Here is a 24,933-nt window from a genome sequence, read left to right as displayed (position 1 = left end):
TGTACATCCGAAAACATCCAAAAAACGTTTGGTTCTAGCATCGGGAAACATCTACATAAGAAAACATTAGAATACATTTACATATAAAAACATCCGAACAACGTTTAGTTCTAACGTTTTTTACATCCGAAAACATCCAAAAACGTTTGGTTCTAACATCAGGAAACTTCTACATTAAAAAACATCAGAAAACATTTACATATAAAAACATTTAAACAACGTTTAGTTGTAACGTTTTTTACATCCGAGAACATCCGAAAACGTTTAGTTCTAACATCGGGAAACATCTACATTAGAAAACATCAGAAAACGTTTACATATAAAAACATCCGAACAACGTTTAGTTCTAACGTAATGTACATCAGAAAACATCCTTAAAACGTTTGGTTCTAATGTCAAGAGATTGAAATTTTTGACGTCAGACCGACATTAGAATGGCAAAATTTTGTTCCAAAATTTCTGATGTATACACTATGTTACGTTGCTTAAATACAACTAAATCATAATGTTTTCAAATGTTTGACATCAGGCATACATTTGATTTCGATGCTGATGTAGACATCAAAATCAAACGTTGGGCTAATGTAAATTTCTATTCGGGTTTCGATAGGTATCGACCTTGGCTCGCCTGTGGACCGTAACTTCCACTTATCCATTCGGTTCAAGCCTGCGTACCGTTCCCGATACCTCCGAATAACGCGTTGAGACACTTCATCTCTTCTGTCGTATACCTTACCATTGCTAGGATTTCGCCTACCTTAGGCGTTAATGGTCTTCGATAGCGATCGTTCTCGTCTGACTTAATTCTAGCACCACTTCCTCCTATCTACATAACAAATAGTAGGGTTCCTCTTGAATGCATCCGGGAGTACCTTGCAGACCTATCCTGTGTGTACTCATCCTTTCCGGGTTTACTGGTCCCATTTTCTTCGTTGCTCTTGAACAGTCTATTCATCAAATAACTCATCATCACCTTCACCTCATCACATTCTTGACATGAGATCACAAACCATTATTGTTGCTGTAACTCTCTTCTCTATCTTATATTCTTCTCTAGACAGATGGTTTCCTCCTTTTACTCTTCTGATAACCGTTTGAATCTTCAGAAGTGCCCTCCAGATCTCCCTCAACGCGACAGAAGTTTCGTCAATATGTTCATGTCAATATTATCAACAATATGTTCGAGGGGTCATCAATACACAGTCGCTCCCCACTAACATTGTTTTAGCTGCTGGCATATTCCGAGTCAAATCACAACCACCTTGACAAAAGATGACAAAGAACAGGCACCATCTGCTACTGTAGTCAAACAGAAGGAGAAAATGAGGGGAAATATTGAAACATGAAATCAAACTTTTCTAATTTTACGTCAATATGTTCATCAATATTTTCGTCGTCAATATTTGTATCAATATGATTGTCAATACTTTTGCCCGTGTGCTTGCTTGCTTTTTGATTTTGCTTCAATATACTCATCCATATATTCGTCGTCAATATTTGCATCAATATGATTGTCAATACTTTTGTGTATTAACATTATTTTTGACCCTGCACACCAAATTTAAATCGCTGAAAATCAGCAAAATTTTGCTGATTTTAGACTTGATGAAACATCAGTAAAACATGCTGCTGAATTTTTCAGCATCCCCAACTTCTGTCAAAATGACAACCTTTTACTGAAAATCAGCAATGTTTCTTTACTGATCTTTCAGGAATTCAAAATTCTGACATTTGGCAGCATTTTGCTGATTTAACTATTAAATCAGTAAATTGAATTTGTTTTCACTATATGAGCTTCTGTAAAAGATCGTTGATACAAATATACGAATAATAAAGATAAAATCGCCAGACTCTTTTCCAAGTATCATTTATTTAACCAGTGTCCGAGCCAGTGTCGTTACCTACATAATTACCTCTTCCTCCTCCTGCGGTTTGACCGGTGGTGTACGAATGCAAAAAATTCTTGCGACTGTGATGCTAACAGTTTGACAGTTCTTTGACTGGGTGGTAGTTTATGTTTGCTGTTTTTTAGTAAAGCATTGGATTGCTGATCATGATCCAGTAATTCGTTTTACTGATAATAAAAACTTAAATTTGGTGTGATGTGGTGCTTGCTTACGTCTTGCTTTAGGTAACGTATAACAGCAAATCAAAATTCAACGGCTGTTTTGAAGTTACCACAAACCTTAAGTTCAGAAGTTTATTCACCAAAAGCACAAATTTGTGACCAAAACTGGCATGGCAGCAAAATGATTCATTTTTCAAAAGGTTGTAATTTCCTTCGTTATCAAAATGTGATCAAACCATTGAACAAATCTTACATTAAGAATGCCGAAACGAATTTTTGTTTTCTTGTTTGGGTCCTACGTGCATTGAAAACCAAAATGCTACCTATCGCTGCAATAGAAACTAGATCAAATCAAAATGTAATTTTATGCTAAATATCATGATGGCACGTGTTACTCCATTTCTCTGATCCAAAGATTTCATATAATCATGTTTGATAAATAGGTTGCAATATTCTGTACAATGGTTTAGATCATTTCCCCTCTCTGAGCAGGATAGACCTGACATTGGACTAAATAACCCCAAAGCTTTGTTCGTTCGCCCTTCTAAGCTAGTGTTTATTATTCATTTCCATCATCCATCTTCTCTATTTTCGATATCACGTCCTCGGGAATTTCCAAGGCCTTCAGATTGTCCTCGCCAATTTCGTCTTCAGTCCTGAAAAGATGCAAACGACAGTCAGTTAACAAGCAAATTTCCCAAATACAATCAAACCCCTATTACCTGATTAGTATGTCCACAACATTTTCACATGTCGCCAGTAACCGCTTCTCCCCCTCCGGACTACACTCGAACTTGTGTAACTCCCGCAAGACCTCGTATGTGCCCCGGTCCCTCAGATATTCCCGTCCCTTCCGGGTAGCGCACAGCTGAGCCAACGATTCCAGAAGCATTTTTCTGATGTCCGGATCTTCCTCACGTGACTTATCCGGTCCCAAATATTGCAACTCAACCGGCAGTTTATCGTTTGTATCGTCGTCAAATTCCTCTGGCCCTGCCAGTGGCAGTAGAATGTACGGCAAAACATCCACTTCACCGCTCAGCAACCAATCGTGGACGGTTGAATCGAAGCAGATATTCTTAAGCAATCCAATAGCTCCCCCACGACGCACTATACTTCCTTCGTGATGGACAAACGGTACAATACGTGAGAGCAGGTCAGTTTTTTGGTTGCAGATAATATCCCGACCTCGTTTGCACTGCGAGAGGTTACTGAAGAGTGGACCCAAGTAGTTCAAATGGCCTTTCTGCTTGTTATAGCCGATACGAGTGAGGCATGTCGTCAGCTTTTCAATCGCATGTTCAATCTTGAGAAGCTCTTCCAAAACGGCATTCACTAACGCTTCCGGCCGGCTCACGTTGCACAGAACCATGCTCCATGGATCGGCAAGTTTGTTATTTTCGTCCAATATTGCTGCGTAACTCAAGGGTACAATTTCGCCGACGAGCTGAAATTGAATTGAGTTATCAAACCTCATATTTCGTAATTAAGTTCAACTCACTTCTTTAACCAAAGCTTCAGCCCCCTCCTGTTCGGCGGAGATATTGACCAGCGTCAGGACGGCATCCTTTCGAACGGATTCGGATTCGTCTGCGGTTAGTTCAACCACATTGGACAGTAACTGCGGGCACTGACTGATGAGCGTAATTCCATCCTTTGAACCGGTAAGTCCTAAAACATGTGTCAGTGATACAGATTTCAGGTCCAGTCGAGCGGATTTGCTCAGGAACGGCGTCATTTCCCGGAGGGCTTCCATATCTTGTGGCGATATATGAAAACTTGAAATTCCTGCACGCGATAGGACAACACCATCACCGTTTGTTTTGATTTAGCTTGCGCGCTGCACATGAAATGTCAAAAGCACGTGCACATGAATCTCCATAGCGAAAAAGACTATGCTACGCATGGTAGTATTCAATGCACGTAAAATGGTCATCATCAGGTATTTTCAGCACACAGATCGATAAAACAAGCTTTTATATACTATCTAATATGAAAAACACAACAATGAACGATTATCACCGACAAACCGATATGATACTAAAACATAACTCTTGATCGAGAATCCATAACAGCGGATTCAAATGTGCAGCGATCCCATCTGTCAAAACCATAGAAATTTGTTATCTAGAAAAAAATATGTTGCCCGGAATAGATTAGACACGAACCAACTCATACATTTAGTATGTGTGTTCGTGGCTAGGATACAAATTTTTCGCGAACACGGCGGCAGATGTCAGTTTTGTGCTTTGATCAGAAATTTGATGATCCTTTGTATGATCATTCATGTCGGTTTGTCGGTGCGGTTATGTGCTCATGTTCTTAACGAAAGAGAAAGTCGACGAAGAGAATCGATCAATGTTACTTAGGACCTAATGCAATGTTCAGCTTGATATGTCAAGGATAAGCAGTGGAATTAAATAGAAATTTAATTACTAATTTTTCTCTCTTTCTGTATCAGGTATTCCATATGAGGGGGTTAGAAGGAAGGGGTGTAAGTGATTGATCGATTCTCTTCATCGAATTTCTCTTCGTTAATAATTCAGCCAATTCAATGTGTTGGAACATTCCTTGATTCGAGTGCCATTCTGGATGCTAGATGAGAACTTTCTTTATCAAACTATGTGGCAGAAACAGCGCAAAATCTGTTTATAAAGCTGTGGCTATCAAAAGAGGAAGTCGATGAAGAGAATCGATCAAAGTCATTTTATACCCCTGTCCTTCTATTATATAAAGAGACTGAATTGGGTGTCGTCTCTTTATAAATTCTCGCGTCACTTTTCAAATAGACCAATGTAACAAATGTAAACAAATCGAGTTAAGCGATACAAACTATTGCTCTTCTATGATGGTATGTGAAACAAAAACATCCATCCCAATTTACTTTCATTTATTTAAGATAATCACAGGTCAAAAATTGTCCAATGTACAGTTTGAAATGATGGGTACATGATTGTTACTTCGATTATTTGGACTGCCTAACACGATTGGTGCTCATTTTCTAAAGGCGGGGCCAACCTAAAGTTAGGTCGAGGGGGGTGACTCTATCTACGATGCAGAAAAGATTGTGTTTTGCTGTGGCTAGCTGCACGCACGATGAGTAGATAGAAGGAAGATTTATGTCGATTTTGAAGATTTCCTGCAAAAATATGAAGCACGATGCAAGTAGATGCGAGAAATGAAAGATGATTTTTCGAAGATTGATTCGCTAGTGTGAGATTTTTTGAGCATCTAGAATTGAGATTTAGATGTGTCGCCTCCCTCGAGTTAGGTGAAGTAATGAAATTGGGTTGTTAGCGGAATGCTTAAATAAAACAGCAAAAAAGGTTAGGTAGGTTCCGATTCAACACATTATAGTTTCATTTTTATACCAGTGATCTTGACGATTTAGGTTAGCGACTGAAAGTCAATTTTTATTTGTTATATGCGACAGTTAGAAGATACTGAGAGGTTAGCACATATCATCGGCAAGAGACGTGCGTGTGAGAAAATTTGCGAAAAAATCTAAGGGCACCGGTGGGATTCGAACCCACAATTCCCATTCAGTACACGGGTGCATTGCCAATTATACAACGGTGGACCTATGGTCTACGGATGTATTTGGCTAATGACATATGAGTTTCGAATCCGTTTCCCTCCCTTAGTCTTTTTGCGCAAGCGTTCTCAATACACAACAATCGTCTATTACCGACGATATGTGCTTGTACCGCAACCACTCAGTATCAGTCGATGTGAACAAACACAACTCATCTCTGTTCTACATCACACATGTTGGATACGGGATGTCCAATGCAGTATGAATAGAGTAATGAGCTGCTGGCCTCACCTCCGACCACCGGGCCATAGTGATGATTTATCATCAAATTAATTTTCGATTTAGGTTAGCGACTGAAAGTCAATTTTTATTTGTTATATGCGACAGTTAGAAGAGACTGAGAGGTTAGCACATATCATCTCGTGATCTTGACTTTTTTACCTAGGGATGAGTACTTAAGGAGGTTAGATTTTGATAAGTTCTTTAGTGGGAATGACACTGATGAAGACTGCACACTGTAGTAGAAATACGTATCTGTCATGGATACCAAAATTCATTAAGTGGAATTAAATGGAAGATAACCTTTTACCTTAAACCAGTTTTAGATTCAGCAATTTTTTTGATTCAATTCAGCGTTCAAATCACTTGAACTGCGAAATGAACGTCCAAATGTTTGGTCGATGTTGAACTTACTCTACTTGATGTCAACTCAATTGAACGCCGACTAACAGATCAGGGAATTCAACTCAATTGCCTTATCTAAACCCAGCTTTATTAAGCGATCAACGTTTTGACGGCAGTTTGAAGGAGTCTGCATAGCCATATTGTAGTTTCTAGCTATTGTGGTGTTATATAGTTTTGGTATTTTAAAGAAAATTCTAGTACCACAGACAAACAGACATAACTCATTGAATATTTCTCACTGTAAAACATCGTCTCTAAAACATTACCGCCATCTGTTAAGGGCCTGTTCATAAACTACGTAGACAGTTTTTTGAGATTTTTGACCCCCCCCCCCCTGCGTAGACAATGGCCCATACAAATTTTTCAAAATTTGTATGGTTCGTGGATAATTGTCAACCTCCCCCCCCCCCCAACTGTCTACGTAGTTTATGGACAGCCCCTAAGTACACTATGGTGGGTAGTACACTGAACTGATGGCGGTAGTGTGTAAACGTCAAACGCAAGGGAATTGACTGTGCGCGCCACAGGTGGCGGTACTACCAACTACGAAACTTTTAAATTTACCGTTAAATGCTTTTTCGATAAACAACTTGCGAGAGTTATGTCTGTTTGTCTGTGCTAGTACCATTTTAGCATTTCTAATTCTAAGATCATTTTAGAGAGAGAGCGTTCAGCGTTTGTTAAAGTGAGTTTGGCGCATTCAGATGATCGTGACGATTGATATGCCCTCCAACATTTTGAAAAAGCGGCGCCGGTGGTGTAGTGGTAAGCGTGATTACCTCTCACCCCAGCAGGCCTGGGTTCAATCCCAGTCGGCGCCGCCGCGATGTTCTGAGACAAAACATCTCTGATCACGCCTTCCTTCGGATGGGAAGTAAAGCCGTTGGTCCCCGGTTCATGAGTTGATGAGTCGATAGGTAGGGTCCAGGTGTAGCAGCTGTCTCCCTGGCGTCGGTAGCATTGGTGCTCAGCACGGAAAACAAGATCGACGGAAAACAAATCAAAGGAAAAAAAAAAAAAAAAAACATTTTGAAAATTTTGAAGCAATCAAATGAAACGCACCTTTAACACTTTGACCATTAAAACTATATTTGCAAGCCACAGATATATATATATAAGTACGGATACTGTAATTCGCATAGTTTGTTCGATTCACATCACTCCCACCGCTATTATAGTAAAATAAAAAGTCCATTCACTCGTTCTTCCTTTTCGCAACGAACCTATCCATCAGTCCATGCAGAATACTGCCAGGTATTCGCTGGTTTTTGTTAATCAGTTCTTCGATACCATATGCCACCTTCTCCTGCAGCTGTTCCGGCGTCAACGAAGCGTCGTACTCGATGGGTTTCCCCAAGTGAGTCCGGAACTTTACCGGGAAACCACCGTAAACCGGTCGCACTGGAAACCTCACGGCATTGTACAGCCGGATGAACAGCCGTTTGGCGAATCCGATCGAACGGAATCCCTCACGAAGGTTCTCCGTAAACATGGGAATAATTGGCGCTTTGGATTCGATTGCCACCTTGGCAAATCCGACTCGTCGTCGCCACAGCAACTCGTAGTTGCTGTCCCCGAATTGAGCCTCGTAGACACCTCCTGGAGCGATCGACAGCATGTTTCCTTCTTTCAGTACACTAGAGCACGACTGCACCGTTCCAGGGCTTACTTTCATTACTCGCGCCAGACACGACCAACCGGGCAGCATTTCCAGGAACCTATCCCCAACGGTGTAAATAAGACGGGATCGTTTCAAATAGACTCGAGCTACCAGGTAGTACATATCGATTGGAATCGCACCATGATAATAGATTATCAGTGCAGAGCCATTTTCCGGCAAGTTTTCTATACCGCATACTTCGTAGCCTTCAATGTACAATCATTACCTGTTAGTCATTGAATTATTTGTTTGAATCAAATAATATAATTACCATGAAAAATCCAACCGTGAGCATCCCACACAACGGCGACCAGTGTTCTCGCGACATCCCAAAAATCAAAATCGCCATCATTGTACACTTGTAAGATGAACCGACTGAAACGATTGGAGAAGAAAATTACGGTGTTGTCGAACGTGAATCGCATCGAACAATCATCTCTCACTAACCTGTGCAGTTTGTAAACATAGAGAAAGGAGATTGACAAATATATCAGCAAAACAAAGACCGAAGGCAACACAAAGGTCATCATCAGTGGAGTCAGTAACCGGTAGAGCCATATCGAGTAATCTAAATCTACGTATTGACCTGGAATGAAACAAACAAAAAAAAAACAAAATTCTAAAACAATGCATGGGGATGACACATGACCCCACTTATACGTGGGATAATACCCACCTATGTAGCTGAAAATTGTTGAGTTCATTACGGTGTCATTATTAAGCGCTATCAATTCCTCCGCGACAGTGCCCATTGTAAGCGAATGCTAAATTACTGTAATCTTACGTGATGCAAGCGTGTTTTCTTTCTTAACTTTAAAGGACGATGTTTTCTAACGTAGTCTATTGTTGCATCAAGAGTCCAGACAAAACAGTATCATTTATGGACATTGGGGTTTTTTTTTCCTCCGTGTCACGTCTGACTCAATACTGATAAAATATTTTCTTCTATTGTGACGTATTGATGCGCCCCACTTCCTGCAGTTCTGCTTTGTTGTGCTTGAAGAAGGCACCCTAATTTGGGTCATTGCCTCCGTTGCGAAACGAACCCTGCATCCATCAGCACAATAAACAGTACCATATCAATGTTGCACCACCGTATGTTGGCACTTTCACTTCCGAAAAATCCTCCAACACAACCGACCTCGAAATATAACAAACAACAAACAAAACTTGTTTCTTTCAATTTGCTTCTTATACGGCCTGCGCTTCTGCTGGTGTTGCTGGTGGAGTCCGACGATGTTCTAAAGGTGCCGCCGTGAGAAGACTGGCAGAAAATATCTCTCTCTAGATCGGCTGATTGCGAATTTGACTTTGAGCTTTAAGCTTGGTTTAGACAGGGCAAGTCAATTGATCAAGTCAGTTGAATTCAACTGACTTGAACGCGAATTGAACGTGTAAACCATGCCATTCAACTGACTTGATCAACTCACTTGAATTGAAAAAAGTTGAACCAGGTTCAACTTTTCAAACCAATTGAATTCAACTGACTTGATCAATTGACTTGCCCTGTTTAAACCCAGCTTAACGGGGAGATCTCTCGCGCGTCATTGCGTTGGCAGTATTTTGCAAGTATGTTTTGCGTCGATAAAGGAGTTGTTGCGTGAGAATGCTCCGAAACTACCATGTAAACAGAGAGCCACAGTTCAGAGGAAAGGGAGAAAAGTCAGAAGCTCTTTTGACAACTTGACATCAAGTTTTAATGGTGCTTAAGGTGATACGATCCACAAATCATCGGCAGAATGGCTGACGTGCACTGCCGCTTCGAATTTTTTAGAAAGCAAATCTCGCACAGTATTTTCGAGGGGGACGACTCTATCTACGATGCAAAAAAGATTGTGTTTTGCTGTGGCTAGCTGCGCACACGCTGAATAGATAGAAAGAAGATTGATGACGATTCTGAAGATTTCCTGCAAAAAGATGATGAACGATGCAAGTAGATGCGACAAATGAAAGAAGATTTTTCGAAGATTGATTCGCTAGTGTGAGATTTGTTAAGCATCTAAACTTGAGATTTAGATGTGTCGTTCCCCTCGAGTATTTTCGATTTCAGGCATGAAATTCGCTTCCCCATATTTGCTGCGTCGTTTCCGGTAGCTGATAATTATACTCCGAAAGATGCGAAGTGGCATCAGACCAAGGGCTTCCAGATCGTATCGCCTAAACGTTAGAATCAGATGCAATAAAGAAAAAACGTCTTTATTAAACTAGGATACGCAGAAAAAAGTTTTCATGTAGTTTCCATTGGGAATGCACTTAGTATTTTCACCGACAAACCGACATGAATTATCACACAAATTATATGATTTGAGTAGTAGCTATACTGAAGATCCGAGAGATGTCGCCCCTTCAGTGGTAGGAAAAGCTTTTTTGCAGTATGGAGAATATCAGAAAATCCACGATTTGTGACTAAACATCCTTGCACAGAAGGAAACAAATAAACGAGTGTTTACCTTATCACCATAGTAATGTACTCGTGCAATTTTTGTGCATCTAAAACTGCTCATAAAGACGATAATGAATAAAAACTGAAAATTTTCATGCATTTCCAAATGGTTTCCTACCATTCCCATACATTCGAAAGTGACTGGCCCTCTGGATGTGGATGATATCAAAATCAACAAAACATGATTAATTACAATGAAATTTCTGATCAAAGCACAAAACTGACATCTGCCGCCGTTTTCGCGTACACGCATACAAAATGTATGAGTTGGTTCGTGTCTAATCTATTTGGGACAAATTATTTTTATCTAGATAAATTATTTCTATGGTTTTGACAGATGGGATCGCTGCACATTTGAATCGGCCGTTATGGATTCTCGATCAAGAGTAAAGCTTTAGTTTCATGTCAGTTTGTCGAAATTGAACTGGTGAGTGTTGATTTTGATTTGAAGTTCAGGTGCACCGTACAAACGCTAAAATTTGAGCTAAAAACCGTGATGATAGTGCATATTCAAGTGGTGTTAATCGTTGAAATATAAAATTGGTGAAATTTTTTTTTTAATTCTTTATTAAAGAGATTTTTAGCCGTAGGCTAGTTCATCTCTAAAAAACTATGACCGAGATTTGTGTTTGCTGGAAGTGTCCCGTGGTGTTCGATTTATAATTGCAATTTCCAGCAAGTAATCGTACCCGAATCGGACCAATTTTGCCGTCAAACTTTCATTTGAATTCGGTGAAGAAGTGGGATACCGGAAGGAAGGCAAAAATCGTCTGAGGGGAACGCATAGCATTGCGGAGAGGAAAAACCAAGGGAATTCCAAACCTAACCTCAACTCGTCGGTTCGAGGGTACGGACAACAATCAAAAGTGCGCGGTGGGCTTAGCGAAACACGATTGTAAATAATAACAGAAGAGAAATTATAACAGGAAGCGTGAAAAAAATGAAGTTGATGTAGTGACATACGGGATACGGGAAGTTTCCAGTGAAATTCGGGAATACGCGGGCCGTGGAATCAGGGAGTGAAACCTATCGAGAAGTGACCATTGACCGAAATTAGGAAACGGCGGGGCTCGTAAACGCTTTACGACGTGTCCGGTGGCACCCGTGGGAAGTTTGAGGAACCGGGTACCCATCTTTGGGGGGAAAATTAGGATCCGAAGCTGATCGGTAGGAACCGGAATTTTGTTTTGCCTTGATTTCGATCTTGTTTTCCGTGCTGAGCACCAATGCTACCGACGCCAGGGAGGCAGCTTCCACACCTGGACCCTACCTTTCGACCCATCAACTCATGAACCGGGGACCAACGGCTTTACTTCCCTTCCAAAGGAAGGCGTGATCAGAAATGTTGTACCTCAGAACATCCCGGCGGCGCCGACTGAGATTGAAACCAGACCTGCTGGGGTGAGAGGTAATCACTACACCACCGACGCCGCTGGGACCGGAAGTTAAAGCCAACAAGCGGAGGTGTCACGACCTGTCTCGAGAAGTGTACAGCGGAGAGATTCGCAAGTTCACTAGGACATAGCAAGCTTTCTTCGGACCAACCATGACAGGATCAAGTGCGGAGGCCACAGCAAGGATTAAGCGTATCGCTGACAGCAGGAATACCGAGGCTGGACGGGGCACCAGACAGTCGAAAAAAAAGAACCAGGATGCTGCAAGCAACACGCTGGAACAGCAAACTCAAGACGGGGCACACAACGAGGAAGCCCAACGCAAAACCGTAGTCCTCGCTAGAGTCCTCGAGACTATCGACATTGGAAAAGACTTCCCAAGTCATCCTACCCTCCTCGAATAATACCTAAGGGGCAAAGGATTCCACGATTTCTCCGAAATGTCCAAGCTAGGGAAGTTCAGGTTTAAGGTTGACACCGAGTTAGAAACCGAGCTGAGACGATTAAAGCTGGCGGATGCCAACTTGAGACTACGAACCCAAGATCATACCATCACCTTCATCAGAGGAGTCCCACCAGCTTCAACAAGGAAGAGATGTTACAGAACATAGAAGCAGAACACCGAGCAATCAAAGTTCAAAGCAAACGCAACGGAACAGGAATGGAGAGCACAATGATGGACACAATGAACATCAAGGTAACGGTTGATGGTGCGCAAGTGCAAACTGGGTGAAGATCTTCGCTTGTAACTTCAGGCCCGAATTGTATATTTTTCCCATCCGCCAGTGCAAGAACTGCTGGAGATTCGGACAGGGAGCCAAGTTCTGCACCTCTCGTGCAAGATGCGTAAACTGTGGAGTCATGCACTCAATGGCAGACTGCAACATGGACGCTAAATGCCCAAACTGCAAACTCAGACATGGATCAAACTGTATCGAGTGCCTAGAAAGGAAAAGACCCGTAAAGATTCGGGAAACAATTAGGGAGAAGCAGATCACTTTCACCCAGACAGAAACCCCCTTCCCGAAGCTGCAAAATCGATTCAATCTCCTGGACCAACAGGGAGAAGAGGGAAATGAAGGTGATTTCCTAAGGCTCGGAGGAAGCGATCAAACCAACCCGAGAGACGACCCGGGAGAGACAGGAACCCACCACACCCAACGAGGAAGGTGATCGTGGGCTGCTATGGAAACTCGAAAACCTGTTGCAGGAAATCTGGCTCAGGAAGGAAGAAAATTTCAGATTGACTCACTTTAGACTGAAATCAAGGATACGGGAAGTCGAAATTCTAGTGCATGAGGCCCTGGACTACGAAACGATACAGTTCGAGGACCTTCTACCAAAGTTATAGGGGTCAAAATAACCAAAGAGTTTTTTCCGCTCACACTGGTTTCCGTGTACGTTCCCTCAGTGAAATCAGAAGCAAGATGCTGGAGCTCTTCGAGAAGCTGGACCACATGGAAGGTGAAATTCTTATTCGAGGCGACTTCAACCGTCACCATCGAAGCTGGGACCCCGGCAGTTGGTCAACTGCTACAAAGGAAACCTGCTCAACAGCATCTTGGAAGCCTCCAAGTTTATCTTCCTGAACGACGGTACGACAACATGCATGTCCACGGTCAACAGAAGCAGTACAGCAATCGACCTCTCTCCGGCAACTGCCGATCTAGCAACCAAGGCTTCTTGGGAAGTGGTCATACAAGAATTCGGAAGCAACCATGTGTCGATCGTCATTGAAATCGCAAGTGAGATCCCGGTGGCACTAGGAAAAATGAAACGGGTCAACAAGGACAAAGCAGCGGATTTGAACAACCAGCTGAAGCCTCCCTCAATACATCTATAGCCCCGCCAAAATGCAGACAATATTCAAGGATAGCATAGAACAAGCCAGCTTCATCATCAAATACAAAAAAGGAAACTACCTGAAGCGCTGGTGGTCCGAGGACATCAACGAATCCTATGAGACCAAACGAGAGAAACTTCGAAACTATAACCGAAACAAGAGCATAACCAACCACCTGGAACTCCAAAAAGCACGGGCTATCCTCAAGAGGCTCATACGGAAGGCAAAACGGGTTTATTGCCAGGAACTCGCATGTCACCATGTATATACCCACCATGCTTATGTCCTCATCAACACCTCGACTACAACAAACCAACATGTGCGAGGACTGCCCCGGAATGACCGTTGCGTTTCACATCCCCAAAGACTGCGTATCTGCCTTTGAGGGCATTACAAAACCCTAATACACACGACTTTTATTATCTTACGAACACAAGACAAATTTTGCAAACCTACTTCCCGCGTCATCCTGAAGGGCACAGAAGGGGAAGGGCAAACAAATCGGTGAATCAAAAAGTGGTTCGTTTTTCTGCTCAACAAGCGATGTGTTGATAGCGGTCCACACGGGCTTCTATGTGCACTCACACCACCGACGAACTCACATTATCATAGCATGCAGCCTATCTTAACTGCAAGCAGAAGATGCCTTTTATCGCGAGGTGCGCTAGTGTCCGCCAATGAAAAGTGGAGCCACTTTCTGATCCGAAGTTCCACTTCTGTTTTGTGTCAAGGGACTGGCGAACGAATATTACGAATTGATGCATCATCTATTCGAGATCATATTCTACAACCGATCAGTTCCCATGAGGTGGTAACCTCGGTAGTAACCACATTTATGAGAGAATTTTTTCTTCTCATAGAGATTAGTGACGTTTAACGCACTCACACTAGTGGGTGCATCGCCGTGTAAAGTTGTTTATTATTTTACTCCATCATCACATGATTTGATTCATCAGGTAAACAAAAAACCTTAGAGATAACGAACACCTTGATTCATTTCACGCACATTATGGTGTTCGTCTCTTTTTTAGCCGAACCACTGAAGCGAGGTTCGTTATGTTAACCAAAATTGTTTAATTTGGTTTATTAGATAAACCGACATGTACTCATAACGTACGAAGGACATCTTGCTCTCGATTACGATCTATGTAATCAAAGGGTCGACGCAATCCAGCGACAGAATATACGTCACACTACATGCACTACATCGATCATCTAGTAACTGTCAAACAATGAAGACTTCGGCGGAGCGCGTTCGATGGTACGCGTACCTACACGCCCATAGGTATTCTTCCGTAGTCTTGGGGTAGGCGTCTCTATGATTAGAACCTATTAGACCCTTAAGGGTTTCGATTATGCCTAGTGGTACCTCATTCCGGTTCCACATAATACAAAGCAGCTGATGTTTATATTGGAACTGGGACTCCGGGCCATCGCGTATCAGCTTCATCTTCAAAGCATGTTGGGTCTCCAGGATGTGTTCCATAAATCGACGCCGAAAACGTTTAACAGCATGCTCATGTATGTTTTGTTAGTTTTTCGTCAAATAATGCAAAAACAAGACTAATGGCAATGAACGCAATTTTTTTATAAATTTTCGATCTGGTAATCGCGTTGGCGATTATTTCGCAGTTGACTTTTACAAAGCAATCCTCATAGGTGCATGAGATTTGAGTTTTAGCATTTTTCGGAATTTATTAATATATTTGTTTGTGCAAATCATAGGTTCAATGCAACCCCAGTGAGGGTTTGCTTTTTCAAACCAGCATAGGGACTACATTGAGCCTGTATTGTTCTATCGAAAACAGTATTTCATATTAATTCAACAAATAAATAAAGCAATTGCCCATGTTGCTTCTTGACCAATCTTGCCCCACCAAACCCTATAATAACGAATGCATACGTATCGAATTCACGACTTGCTTATCTGGTTCACCCTATTAAAGAGCGAGTCATGTCGTGGGTATGAAAGAGACGCCTGTGCCCTCTACAGTTGCTGTACTTGCAGTTGAGCATTCAAAGCAGACGCGGTCTTTCTCTTGTAAATTCAAACGATTTTCTTTTCTTTAAACTCATCGTTACTGATAGATCGTAGGTTTGTTCTATCGAAAACAGTGTTTCATGTTAATTCATCAATGTTTGCACGGTTTCTTAATAACATAAACAGTTCTTGACTCCTAATAATCGAAAAATGTTCATCCTATTCGCACTTGCTGTACTGATTTGCTCGTTTCAAACCTGTTTCTCTGAAATTGGATGTCGCGACGAGGACAACAATCTTGTTGATTGGTAAGTATAGGTATAGTAAGCTTCTCGCTGCGAGTCTTCATTTTATTCTCTAATATGTCACTTAGGTACTACCTGTACAAACTGCCTGCGGCAGCAGCTCCCCTTAATGGCAATAACCTACACAAGGAAACAACCGCAGGACTGCACTATGCATTCATTACATCGAAAGGAACAACTGGTTGGCAAATATCCGAGGTGAATGTCAATCAAAGTGAAAGCATTCCTGGAAGAACGCTGAAACCTCTCCTAACCGGTGGCAATCAACTGCTTCGAATCTTGTACAACGATGAACCGCCAAAGGGCGAAACGGATGGTTTACGAGGTCACACCAAGGGTGTAGTCGCTACCGATGGAAGCACCGGATTTTGGTTGATTCATTCCGTCCCCAAATATCCACCGATGCTCGGTGAATCGTATCATTATCCTGACACGGGGAAAATCTACGGACAGAGTTTCCTTTGCATAAGCGTTGGGGCAGACCAGATGGAAACGATCGGTCAGCAGTTAATTTTGAATGAACCGCACGTGTATTCGTTCGCCATTCCGGACGATTTAAAGGAACGGTTCCCAAAGCTTGTCCGAGCTACGGAGATGAAAGCAAACAAAGATCCTCCCTTCTGGAGTGCTGCAAATTTGAAATCATCCGATGGAACAGTGTTTCATTCCTTCGCCAAGAGTCGCCAGTTCAAGAAGGAGTTGTATGCGGATTTCATAGCTCCCTCGTTGCAGGTGGATTTACTGGTGGAAACCTGGCAGCATGGAGCCGGAAATTTACCGAGTGATTGTTCCACCTCCAAGTGGAAGGTGATGAACGTAAAGCAGGTGCAGGTGACCGAGAAATATCAATTCGCGACGCTGAAAGATCACTCCAAATGGGCAGTTTCGGTGCCGGGAGATAAGGACTACGTCTGTATCGGAGACATCAATCGTCAAGAACATCAGAAGGTTCGGGGAGGCGGAAGTGTCTGCAGCCAGTTGGATGAGATAGTCAATACCTACCGTATAATGGTGGATGACATTGAAAGTTGCCCGAAAAAGTGAAGTAATCTAGTTAGGTTGAACTTTGAAGATCTCATTTTCATTTTCAAATCGATGTTTGAAATAGTTTTCGCATTTATTTCATAAACATTTAAGAGAATTTATCAATAAACTTATTAATAATCATCCTGTTCGTCGTGTTCCTCCTTAATCACCACGCACTGCAAAGGATCACCGATGAAAGACTTCGCGTCAGCTGTTCCCGATTCTGACGATTCAAATCTCATAGGAATCATCGGTTCCGGTGGGACCGTCTGGTCACACTTTTTCTCCAGCAGCGTAATCCGATTGTCCAATATGTGCATCAAATCTCGCATTTGTAGAAAAGTTTCCCGAATGGCTCGCACCTCATCCCGGAAGCTGTAGCCATCGGCTTCCACGGGAATAACCGCTCGTGGCTGTTGCTTCGGTTTGGGTATTTTCTGTTGCAGCAATTTATCCACCACGATTTCATACACCAGTCTCGAGTATACTGCCATCGAGTGCACATGAATGCACACAAAGATTGTGCTGGAATTGTGCCATCTTTCAAGTGCCGCGTTTGTCATATGTTTCCAGTGATAATTCTGCAAAGAGACGTTCAATATAACCAATCAATTCGGATAAAACATATTCTACTCACCTTCCTGGTCTTCCTGTCAGTAAATGAAATGTAGTGTTGTGCCTGCTCAATGGAGGGCCGTGTTGGATCACCCCAGCTAACATTCACAACACCATTGTTGTCCGTTTCGACGTCGACCGCTTGCTTAATGTGTGGTACAGCCAATTCCCACAGATAGGTCCGGAATGCTTCGATACTGTGCGCTCGAATGAGCCAATAGGTTAGCCCTTCCAGATTGATCCTTTGCCCGATAAACTGTCGTATCGATACTTTAAATAGACACCGAATGGCTCCATTCTCCGGTCCTACCGTTTGATTCGAAATGGGTGATTCTGATTCTTCCCACATTAGTTCAACTTTATCCTCCTCACATTGCATATCCACAACTTGCTGCTCGTCTTGGCTTACGTCGGCCAATGAGTCCATTGATGAACTGCACGATTCGTGATCGAGTTCGTTGAACAACGTAGGAATCCAATCGATTTCAGATATACTCGTTAACTTCGCCGGCTGCCCTGTTAATTTAATTTAGATTGGGTTTAGAACTTCCTATACATAATAATAATAATAAAAAAAAAACAACAAAGCTACTCACCGGACACAAAGTGTTTACCGCAGATTCTTCCGGTGTATCCTCCAAATCTTTTACGAATTACAGTATTCCAGGCGGCCAAACGTTTCTCGGTAAGATTCTTCAGGTGAACGGACTTCGCGTGAAAACGGTCCGGATCAGGCCAATTGAAAAAATGAATCTGCTTTCCTTGCCCCCGAACGTACCTGGAGTGGCAACCAGGAACACAACAACGAAACTTTGTTGACATTTCACGATTGTGACAGTTGGAAAACAAGCGCTCCACAGCGAAATTAAATACTTTTAAATATTTCGGTAAATTTGTACAATTTAATAATTGATTATCGTTTATAAATTGTAATTTAACCAATATTGACGCTTACTTCGAGTCATGTGGTGCATCACCAAAATTTCAAACAGCCTAGGGTAAATGTCATGTGTAATATTTCCTACCTAAAGCGCTGTCAAACGGTTGTCAAATAATTACAACACAGAAACCACCATCAAGATAGCACTATAACATGTTATAACTCTGTAGTCTGAACAAGGCATATATATTTGATATCTTATGCCTTGTTCAGACTATAGAGTTATAACATGTTATAACGGTTGTCAAATAATTGCAACACAGAGACCACCATCAAGATAGCGCTATAACATATTATAACTCTGTAGTCTGAACGTACTATTATAGTACGTTCAGACTACAGAGTTATAACATGTTATTGCGCTATCTTGATGGTGGTTTCTGTGTTGCAATTATTTGACAACTGTTATAACATGTTATAACTCTCCAGTCTGGACAGCGTTTTATTAAACGCTGTCCAGACTGGAGAGTTATAACATGTTATAACGGTTGTCAAATAATTGCAACACAGAAAACACCATCAAGATAGCGCTATAACATGTTATAACTCGTAGTCTGAACGTACTATTAGATCTTTGAAGGTAATGCCTTGTTCAGACTACGGAGTTATAACATGTTATAGCGCTATCTTGAGATTGGTTTCTGTGTTGCAACCAGGGCGTCACAATATCAGCTTCAATTGACCAAATCGATGCGACGAAGAGACTGCTGGCTTTCTTTTTCTGTTATGCCTTGTTCAGACTGGAGAGTTATAACATGTTATAACGGTTGTCAAATAATTGCAACACAGAAACCACCATCAAGATAGCGCTATAACATGTTATAACTCTGTAGTCTGAACGTACTATTAAAGTCGAACAGCTTCGCAGCATTCTAGAACCTCAGTCGGCGTGCACAAACAAATGTTCAATCGCTTGTCTCTCTTTCTCCCGTCGCTCCATTGGTCTTCCTTTCAAGCTTCGTCGAAACGGATGAGCGAAAGAGCGCTCGACTTTGATAGTTTTCTCTTTCATGAAACACATCAACAGAGGTTTCATGACGTATATGACGGAAATGAAATAACACATTTAAAGCATTTCTCACGTCAAAACACTTGAAGATTACACGTCATATTTCTAATTTATCTTCCATCCATATAATTATCTAAAAAAAAATGATCGAAAACGGGACATAACGCATTTTAAACAAATTGAGAGAGCGGTGATAGAATGTTCGTGAAAGGGGATTGAAAGCCATAATGAGGTTCGTTTAACTAGAAAATCGACGTTAGTTACATTGAAAGCGATGAGCAAAGCAACGACGAGAAGTTCCACAGCCAGCCTTTCCTTCTAATAGTACGTTCAGACTACAGAGTTATAACATGTTATAGCGCTATCTTGATGGTGGTTTGTGTGTTGCAATTATTTGACAACCGTTATAACATGTTATAACTTTCCAGTCTGGACAGCGTTTAAGCGTCCTGCTTTTTTTATTTTCGTTTCTTGCTGATAGTCTAGCTAGGCGTTATAGAAATGAAGCGTCGAACACGTATGTATGAGAGAAACAAAACACGAGTTCATTTTAGAGCTTCGAAATTGTAGAGCCCTGGTTGCAACTATTTGACAACCGTTATAACATGTTATAACTAACGGCGCCGGTGGTGTAGTGGTAAGCGTGATTGCCTCTCACCCCAGCAGGCCTGGGTTCAATACCAGTCGGCGCCGCCGGGATGTTCTGAGGCATAACATCTCTGATCACGCCTTCCTTCGGATGGGAAGTAAAGCCGTTGGTCCCCGGTTCATGAGTTGATGGGTCGATAGGTAGGGTCCAGGTGTGGGAGCTGCCTTCCTGGCACGTCGGTAGCATTGGTGTTCAGCACGGAAAACAATATCGACGGAAAAAACAAACCAAAGGAAAAAAAAACATGTTATAACTCTGTAGTCTGAACGTACTATTAAACGCTGTCCAGACTGGAGAGTTATAACAACAATCAATACGAAACTAACGATTTTAAATTGGCTCACCACTTTAGTAGCCTATTGGCCCCAAGCAAACGATTAACGTACCCTATTCTAGTTGAAATTCTATTACTACACTATGTTTGTTTTGATTCGCTATGAAAGTTTGACAGATAACATCAGGGGTGTGTGGATTCATGCAGAACATGCAGGGGTGAGTGAAATAGCTTGGGACTGCTTGGGACCGTTGTTCTGGTACTGAGTGAGCCAAAAATAATAATCATTTTCTTCGGGACCCAGTGGTCTTAGAGTTACCTCTATGGTTATAACATGTTATAACGGTTGTCAAATAATTGCAACACAGAAACCACCATCAAGATAGCGCTATAACATGTTATAACTCTGTAGTCTGAACGTACTATTAAATTTAACTCGGCAAATCCCAACAAACAATTTTAGCTGCAGCTTAGCTTATACAGGCAAAAATTAGCTGCATAAGGCAAATTTTGGCTGTATAAGCTAATCTGCAGCTAAATTTGTTTGTTGGGATGGTTCACAGCCTTAAGGGGGTTAGGATTTTGATAAGTCTTTAGTGGGAATGACACTGTTAAAGACTGCACATTGTAGTCGAAATACGTATCTGTCATGTATACCAAAATTATTTAAAACGCCGGCCAGACTGGCGAGTTATAACATGTTATAACGGTTGTCAAATAATTGCAACACAGAAAGCACCATCAAGATAGCGCTATAACATGTTATAACTCTGTAGTCTGAACGTACTATAAGGCTGTGAACCACTTGCCGAGTTAAATTTAACTCGTGGTTAAAAGTGACATTTCGAAAGTTATTTTCTATGTTTGAAAATTCCTGTGCTGTCGATCGACCGGTTTTCGAGAAGAACTTAGCCAAGATTGTCACAGTTTAACTTCTTGTCTGTCAGAAGTAACCACGCTCGGATAGCAGGGTAAAACGCTGTCCAGACTGGAGAGTTATAACATGTTATAACGGTTGTCAACTAATTGCAACAAAGAAACCACCATCAAGATAGCGCTATAACATGTTATAACTCTGCAGTCTGAACGTACTATAAATCGATAACTTTTCATCTGTCAAATTTTAACATGTTATAACGGTTGTCAAATAATTGCAACACAGAAACCACCATCAAGATAGCACTATAACATGTTATAACTCTGTAGTCTGAACGTACTATAAGTACTCATCCCCTACACGGTAACCGCAAAATACCCAATAATGACTACAAAGTAAGCATTTTCGAGGGTAACTGGGACTACCCATTAAATGAGTAAAATTTTACCCATTTATGAGTAATTCGACAGTGAGAATGCATAAGGGCGTACACGCGATGATCGATTCTCTTCGTCGATTTTCTCTTTTGATAATAACTCGCTATATTTAAGGTTTCTCGGTGCGTTTGCTGATGCTTTTGATAGCCAATACAACCTGTTACAACTCTGCATTGAACCATAGACAAACAGACATAACACATTGAATATTTCTCATTGTAAAACATCGTCGCTTAAACATTACCGCCATCTGTTGAGTACACTGTGGTGGGTAGTACGCTGAGCAGATGGCGGTAGTGTGTAAACGTCAAACGCAAGGGAATTTACTATGTGCGCCACAGGTGACAATACTACCAACTGATATACTTTCAAATAGACTGTTAAATGCTTGTTCGATGAACAGCTTATGAGTGTTATGTCTGTTTACCTGTGATTGAACTTTTTTTTTCCTTTGGTTTGTTTTTTCCGTCGATCTTGTTTTCCGTGCTGAGCACCAATGCTACCGACGTGCCAGGAAGGCAGCTCCCACACCTGGACCCTACCTATCGACCCATCAACTCATGAACCGGGGATCAACGGCTTTACTTCCCATCCGAAGGAAGGCGTGATCAGAGATGTTATGCCTCAGAACATCCCGGCGGCGCCGACTGGGATTGAACCCAGGCCTGCTGGGGTGAATCTGTGATTGAACTATTGTCTAGAAAATTGTTTCGCTTAGCAGTAGCAATGCAATGAGAAAATCGATGAAGAGAATCGATCATCGCGTATACGCCCTTATGCATGCTCTTTGTCGAATTACAACTACAAAAACAAGTCTAGATAAACAATTCAAAAGGTCCTATCTGCATTGACCGATTCTCTTCATCGACTTTCTCTTCCATTAATAACTCAACTTCAAAAGCATTCCCTGCTGTGTTCAACGTTCTAAGCACAAGATAAGAACTTCTGCTATCAAACTGTGTGGCAAAAATAGTACCAAATGCATTTGCGTAGGCGAGGATATCAAAAGAGAAAGTCGATGAAGATAATCGATCAAAGCAGATAGGACCATTTGAAATGTTTATCGAGAAGTAGTAAGTATTCATTTTTGAGTAACAAATACTCATAAATGGGTAATATTTTTACTCCTTTAATGGGTAGTCCCAGTCCCCCTCGAAAATGCTTACTATGTAGTCATTGTTGGGTATTTTGCGGTTACCGTGTAGGTAAAAATTTCAAGATCACAAAAGCATTCCGCTAACAACCCTATTTCATTACTTCATTATAAATACCACAATGTACTAAATAAAGCTATGTAATGTTTTTCATTTAAAATTACTAAAATATTGTCAGTAATGATTGCAATGATTTGTATTTACATTGCTTGTTTGATACCGCGCTTGACAGTTCGATTGGTGCTTCTGCGCTTCCCTCTTAACGGGACTATTATTATAAGATTGACTCTTTAATTTATGTAAATACATCGAAATACCGATTTCTGTGAACGGATACCTAACGATATTAAAAAAAATAGTGCTGGGGCCAACTTTTTCCGCTTACAAAATTCGGTGTTTTGCCAACGCCATTTATAATAAGTTCAATGTTTCCACGTACTGGTTGAATAGAGTACTTACTTATTTTCATAATGCACGGATTGCTCTTGTTTGAATTCCGTTTAAATCACAATAAATTCTTTCAATTCTTTTAAAAAATTTAGATTAGGTAGGTATATCCGTCTCACATAGAAAAAACAATAAATTAACTTCACATGCTGCCCAAGCCACTTCCCGTCCCGGCCACGACCAACCGTTCAACTGTTTCAGTTTCCACTTTGGTCCGAATGGTGCTACCCAAGGTGACTACATATAGGTGTTCTAATGTGTCAAATTCATGATTCAGCCATGTTGGATTTTTGTATAGGACAGCGACCGAGTTTGTTTACAATTTGCACTAAAACCGCACTTTCCCCCCCCCCCCCGCGACCTCCTCGCCTATATAGTGACAAAGCTGTATCACCATTTATATACCCACCATGGAGCTACCAATTTTTTTTAGAAAAACGAAAAGTACACTGAAAACGAACTACTACAGTTGTGAGTCACTTTTACTCTTTCGCACATTCCTAATAAACGGGTACCATACACAAACGGTATCATATATGGTACGGCTATTTCCACATAAAGTTGGGATGATATCCCGAATTGGTGGTTAAGTGCTTCTTATGGTTATTATTTATGCGGGATGCCCACTGAGAATAACTCAGAGATAGAGTTCTACACACAAAGAACAAAAATTGTTGCTATAAAAATAATGCATAATCAAATTAAAAGTTTCCCAAAATTCGTAGTTTCAACTATGAAAGTTTTCAAAATTCAACTTATATTTTTGGTTTAAAAATGTTTCTTTCACTTTCGACTTGTAATTTTAAAAGTGATTTTTTTAAAATAAAAGTTGTAAAACTGTCAAAATACCTCTTCATTGCGTAGTTTTTGACAGTACTGGACCTCCGTTTCCCGCTAAATTTGACATGGGAAATAAAAAATAAAACAAAACCAGCTGTGAGAACTTGCAGGAGTAGCAGCAGTGTATTCTTTTTTTTTCTTCATATTATTCATCCGCCGGCACGATAGTTTCCCTTCTTTAAGATACGAATAATAATATGGAGGCCGCCGCGGGGACACTACCGAGTGGAAGGATACTCCAGTTGCCGGATTTGGAGGTAAGTTGATGAAATTTTTGAAGACTTTCGATCTTGCTTCCGATTTGACTAATTGATGTGTTTTGATCTTCAGCAGCCTCTTCAGTCTTGCCGGAAAGGAAAGCTACTCCCATCAACCATCACCATTAAGCAGGAACTTTTCTTCAAGCACGTTCCCACACCGAGCTCATCAGGAAGTAATTATTCAGATATCAACTGTACCATTAGTGTAAAATGCTTCCAATGGAAGATTCCATAATGCAGTGGCCTTTCAGTGATGATTGAAAATTTTAATAAACTAAAATGAATTAAATTAAATATGTATGTTTCATTTTTCTAAAGCAATAAATAATATTTGAGATGAAAACGTACACCATTGCGATAAACATGCCCATCTTTTAAATTAAAACCTTTAATGAGTATATTTAAAAAACCATACACAGCAAAAAAAAAGTAATATCAATCAACGTAATTCAAGCTGATGTATGAAATAATGATGTAATAGCAAAAAGCAGA

General features: G+C 41.1%; 5 protein-coding genes across 5 annotated transcripts in view; 2 read left to right on the top strand and 3 right to left on the bottom strand.

Moving 5' to 3' along the window:
• LOC135705201 (uncharacterized) overlaps positions 1 to 24,933 on the top strand; it is a 217,881-nt gene that overhangs the window by 154,612 nt on the left and 38,336 nt on the right. The gene's annotated exons all lie outside the window — the stretch shown is intronic.
• On the bottom strand, positions 2,596 to 3,877 carry LOC135705177 (protein HGH1 homolog). Its single transcript, XM_065226765.1, has 3 exons — positions 3,570 to 3,877; positions 2,791 to 3,515; positions 2,596 to 2,724 (listed from the first exon to the last, which is right to left on the bottom strand). The coding sequence occupies exons 1-3, from the start codon at positions 3,822 to 3,824 to the stop codon at positions 2,628 to 2,630; spliced, it is 1,077 nt and encodes a 358-aa protein (XP_065082837.1). The 5' UTR covers positions 3,825 to 3,877; the 3' UTR covers positions 2,596 to 2,627.
• Positions 7,382 to 9,198, bottom strand: LOC135705176 (DGAT1/2-independent enzyme synthesizing storage lipids). The gene is made up of 4 exons (XM_065226764.1): positions 8,624 to 9,198; positions 8,395 to 8,533; positions 8,219 to 8,322; positions 7,382 to 8,153 (listed from the first exon to the last, which is right to left on the bottom strand). Exons 1-4 carry the CDS (start codon positions 8,697 to 8,699, stop codon positions 7,483 to 7,485), a joined length of 990 nt encoding a protein of 329 aa, XP_065082836.1. The 5' UTR covers positions 8,700 to 9,198; the 3' UTR covers positions 7,382 to 7,482.
• On the top strand, positions 15,660 to 17,013 carry DNaseII (deoxyribonuclease II). Its single transcript, XM_065226762.1, has 2 exons — positions 15,660 to 15,916; positions 15,982 to 17,013. The coding sequence occupies exons 1-2, from the start codon at positions 15,819 to 15,821 to the stop codon at positions 16,955 to 16,957; spliced, it is 1,074 nt and encodes a 357-aa protein (XP_065082834.1). The 5' UTR covers positions 15,660 to 15,818; the 3' UTR covers positions 16,958 to 17,013.
• LOC135705174 (uncharacterized) lies at positions 17,010 to 18,436 on the bottom strand. The gene is made up of 3 exons (XM_065226761.1): positions 18,151 to 18,436; positions 17,577 to 18,070; positions 17,010 to 17,520 (listed from the first exon to the last, which is right to left on the bottom strand). The coding sequence occupies exons 1-3, from the start codon at positions 18,374 to 18,376 to the stop codon at positions 17,071 to 17,073; spliced, it is 1,170 nt and encodes a 389-aa protein (XP_065082833.1). The 5' UTR covers positions 18,377 to 18,436; the 3' UTR covers positions 17,010 to 17,070.

The sequence above is a fragment of the Ochlerotatus camptorhynchus genome, unplaced genomic scaffold (genome assembly GCF_037179485.1).
Source record: "Ochlerotatus camptorhynchus isolate MF236.1 unplaced genomic scaffold, CSIRO-AGI_Acam_v1.1 ptg000261l, whole genome shotgun sequence".
NCBI lineage: Eukaryota > Metazoa > Arthropoda > Insecta > Diptera > Culicidae > Ochlerotatus > Ochlerotatus camptorhynchus.
This window is presented reverse-complemented; position numbering and strand designations above follow the sequence as displayed.

Coding starts and splice junctions, on each gene's coding strand:
- DNaseII (XM_065226762.1), top strand. CDS start 15,819: ATGTTCATCCTATTCGCACTTGCTGTACTGATTTGCTCGTTTCAAACC. Junction 15,917..15,981: donor GACAACAATCTTGTTGATTG/GTAAGTATAGGT, acceptor TATGTCACTTAG/GTACTACCTGTACAAACTGC.
- LOC135705174 (XM_065226761.1), bottom strand. CDS start 18,376: ATGTCAACAAAGTTTCGTTGTTGTGTTCCTGGTTGCCACTCCAGGTAC. Junction 18,071..18,150: donor CGGTAAACACTTTGTGTCCG/GTGAGTAGCTTT, acceptor TTAAATTAACAG/GGCAGCCGGCGAAGTTAACG. Junction 17,521..17,576: donor CTGACAGGAAGACCAGGAAG/GTGAGTAGAATA, acceptor GTCTCTTTGCAG/AATTATCACTGGAAACATAT.
- LOC135705177 (XM_065226765.1), bottom strand. CDS start 3,824: ATGGAAGCCCTCCGGGAAATGACGCCGTTCCTGAGCAAATCCGCTCGA. Junction 3,516..3,569: donor CTGAAGCTTTGGTTAAAGAA/GTGAGTTGAACT, acceptor ATTCAATTTCAG/CTCGTCGGCGAAATTGTACC. Junction 2,725..2,790: donor GTTGTGGACATACTAATCAG/GTAATAGGGGTT, acceptor GCATCTTTTCAG/GACTGAAGACGAAATTGGCG.
- LOC135705176 (XM_065226764.1), bottom strand. CDS start 8,699: ATGGGCACTGTCGCGGAGGAATTGATAGCGCTTAATAATGACACCGTA. Junction 8,534..8,623: donor AACAATTTTCAGCTACATAG/GTGGGTATTATC, acceptor GTTTCATTCCAG/GTCAATACGTAGATTTAGAT. Junction 8,323..8,394: donor TATGTTTACAAACTGCACAG/GTTAGTGAGAGA, acceptor CAATCGTTTCAG/TCGGTTCATCTTACAAGTGT.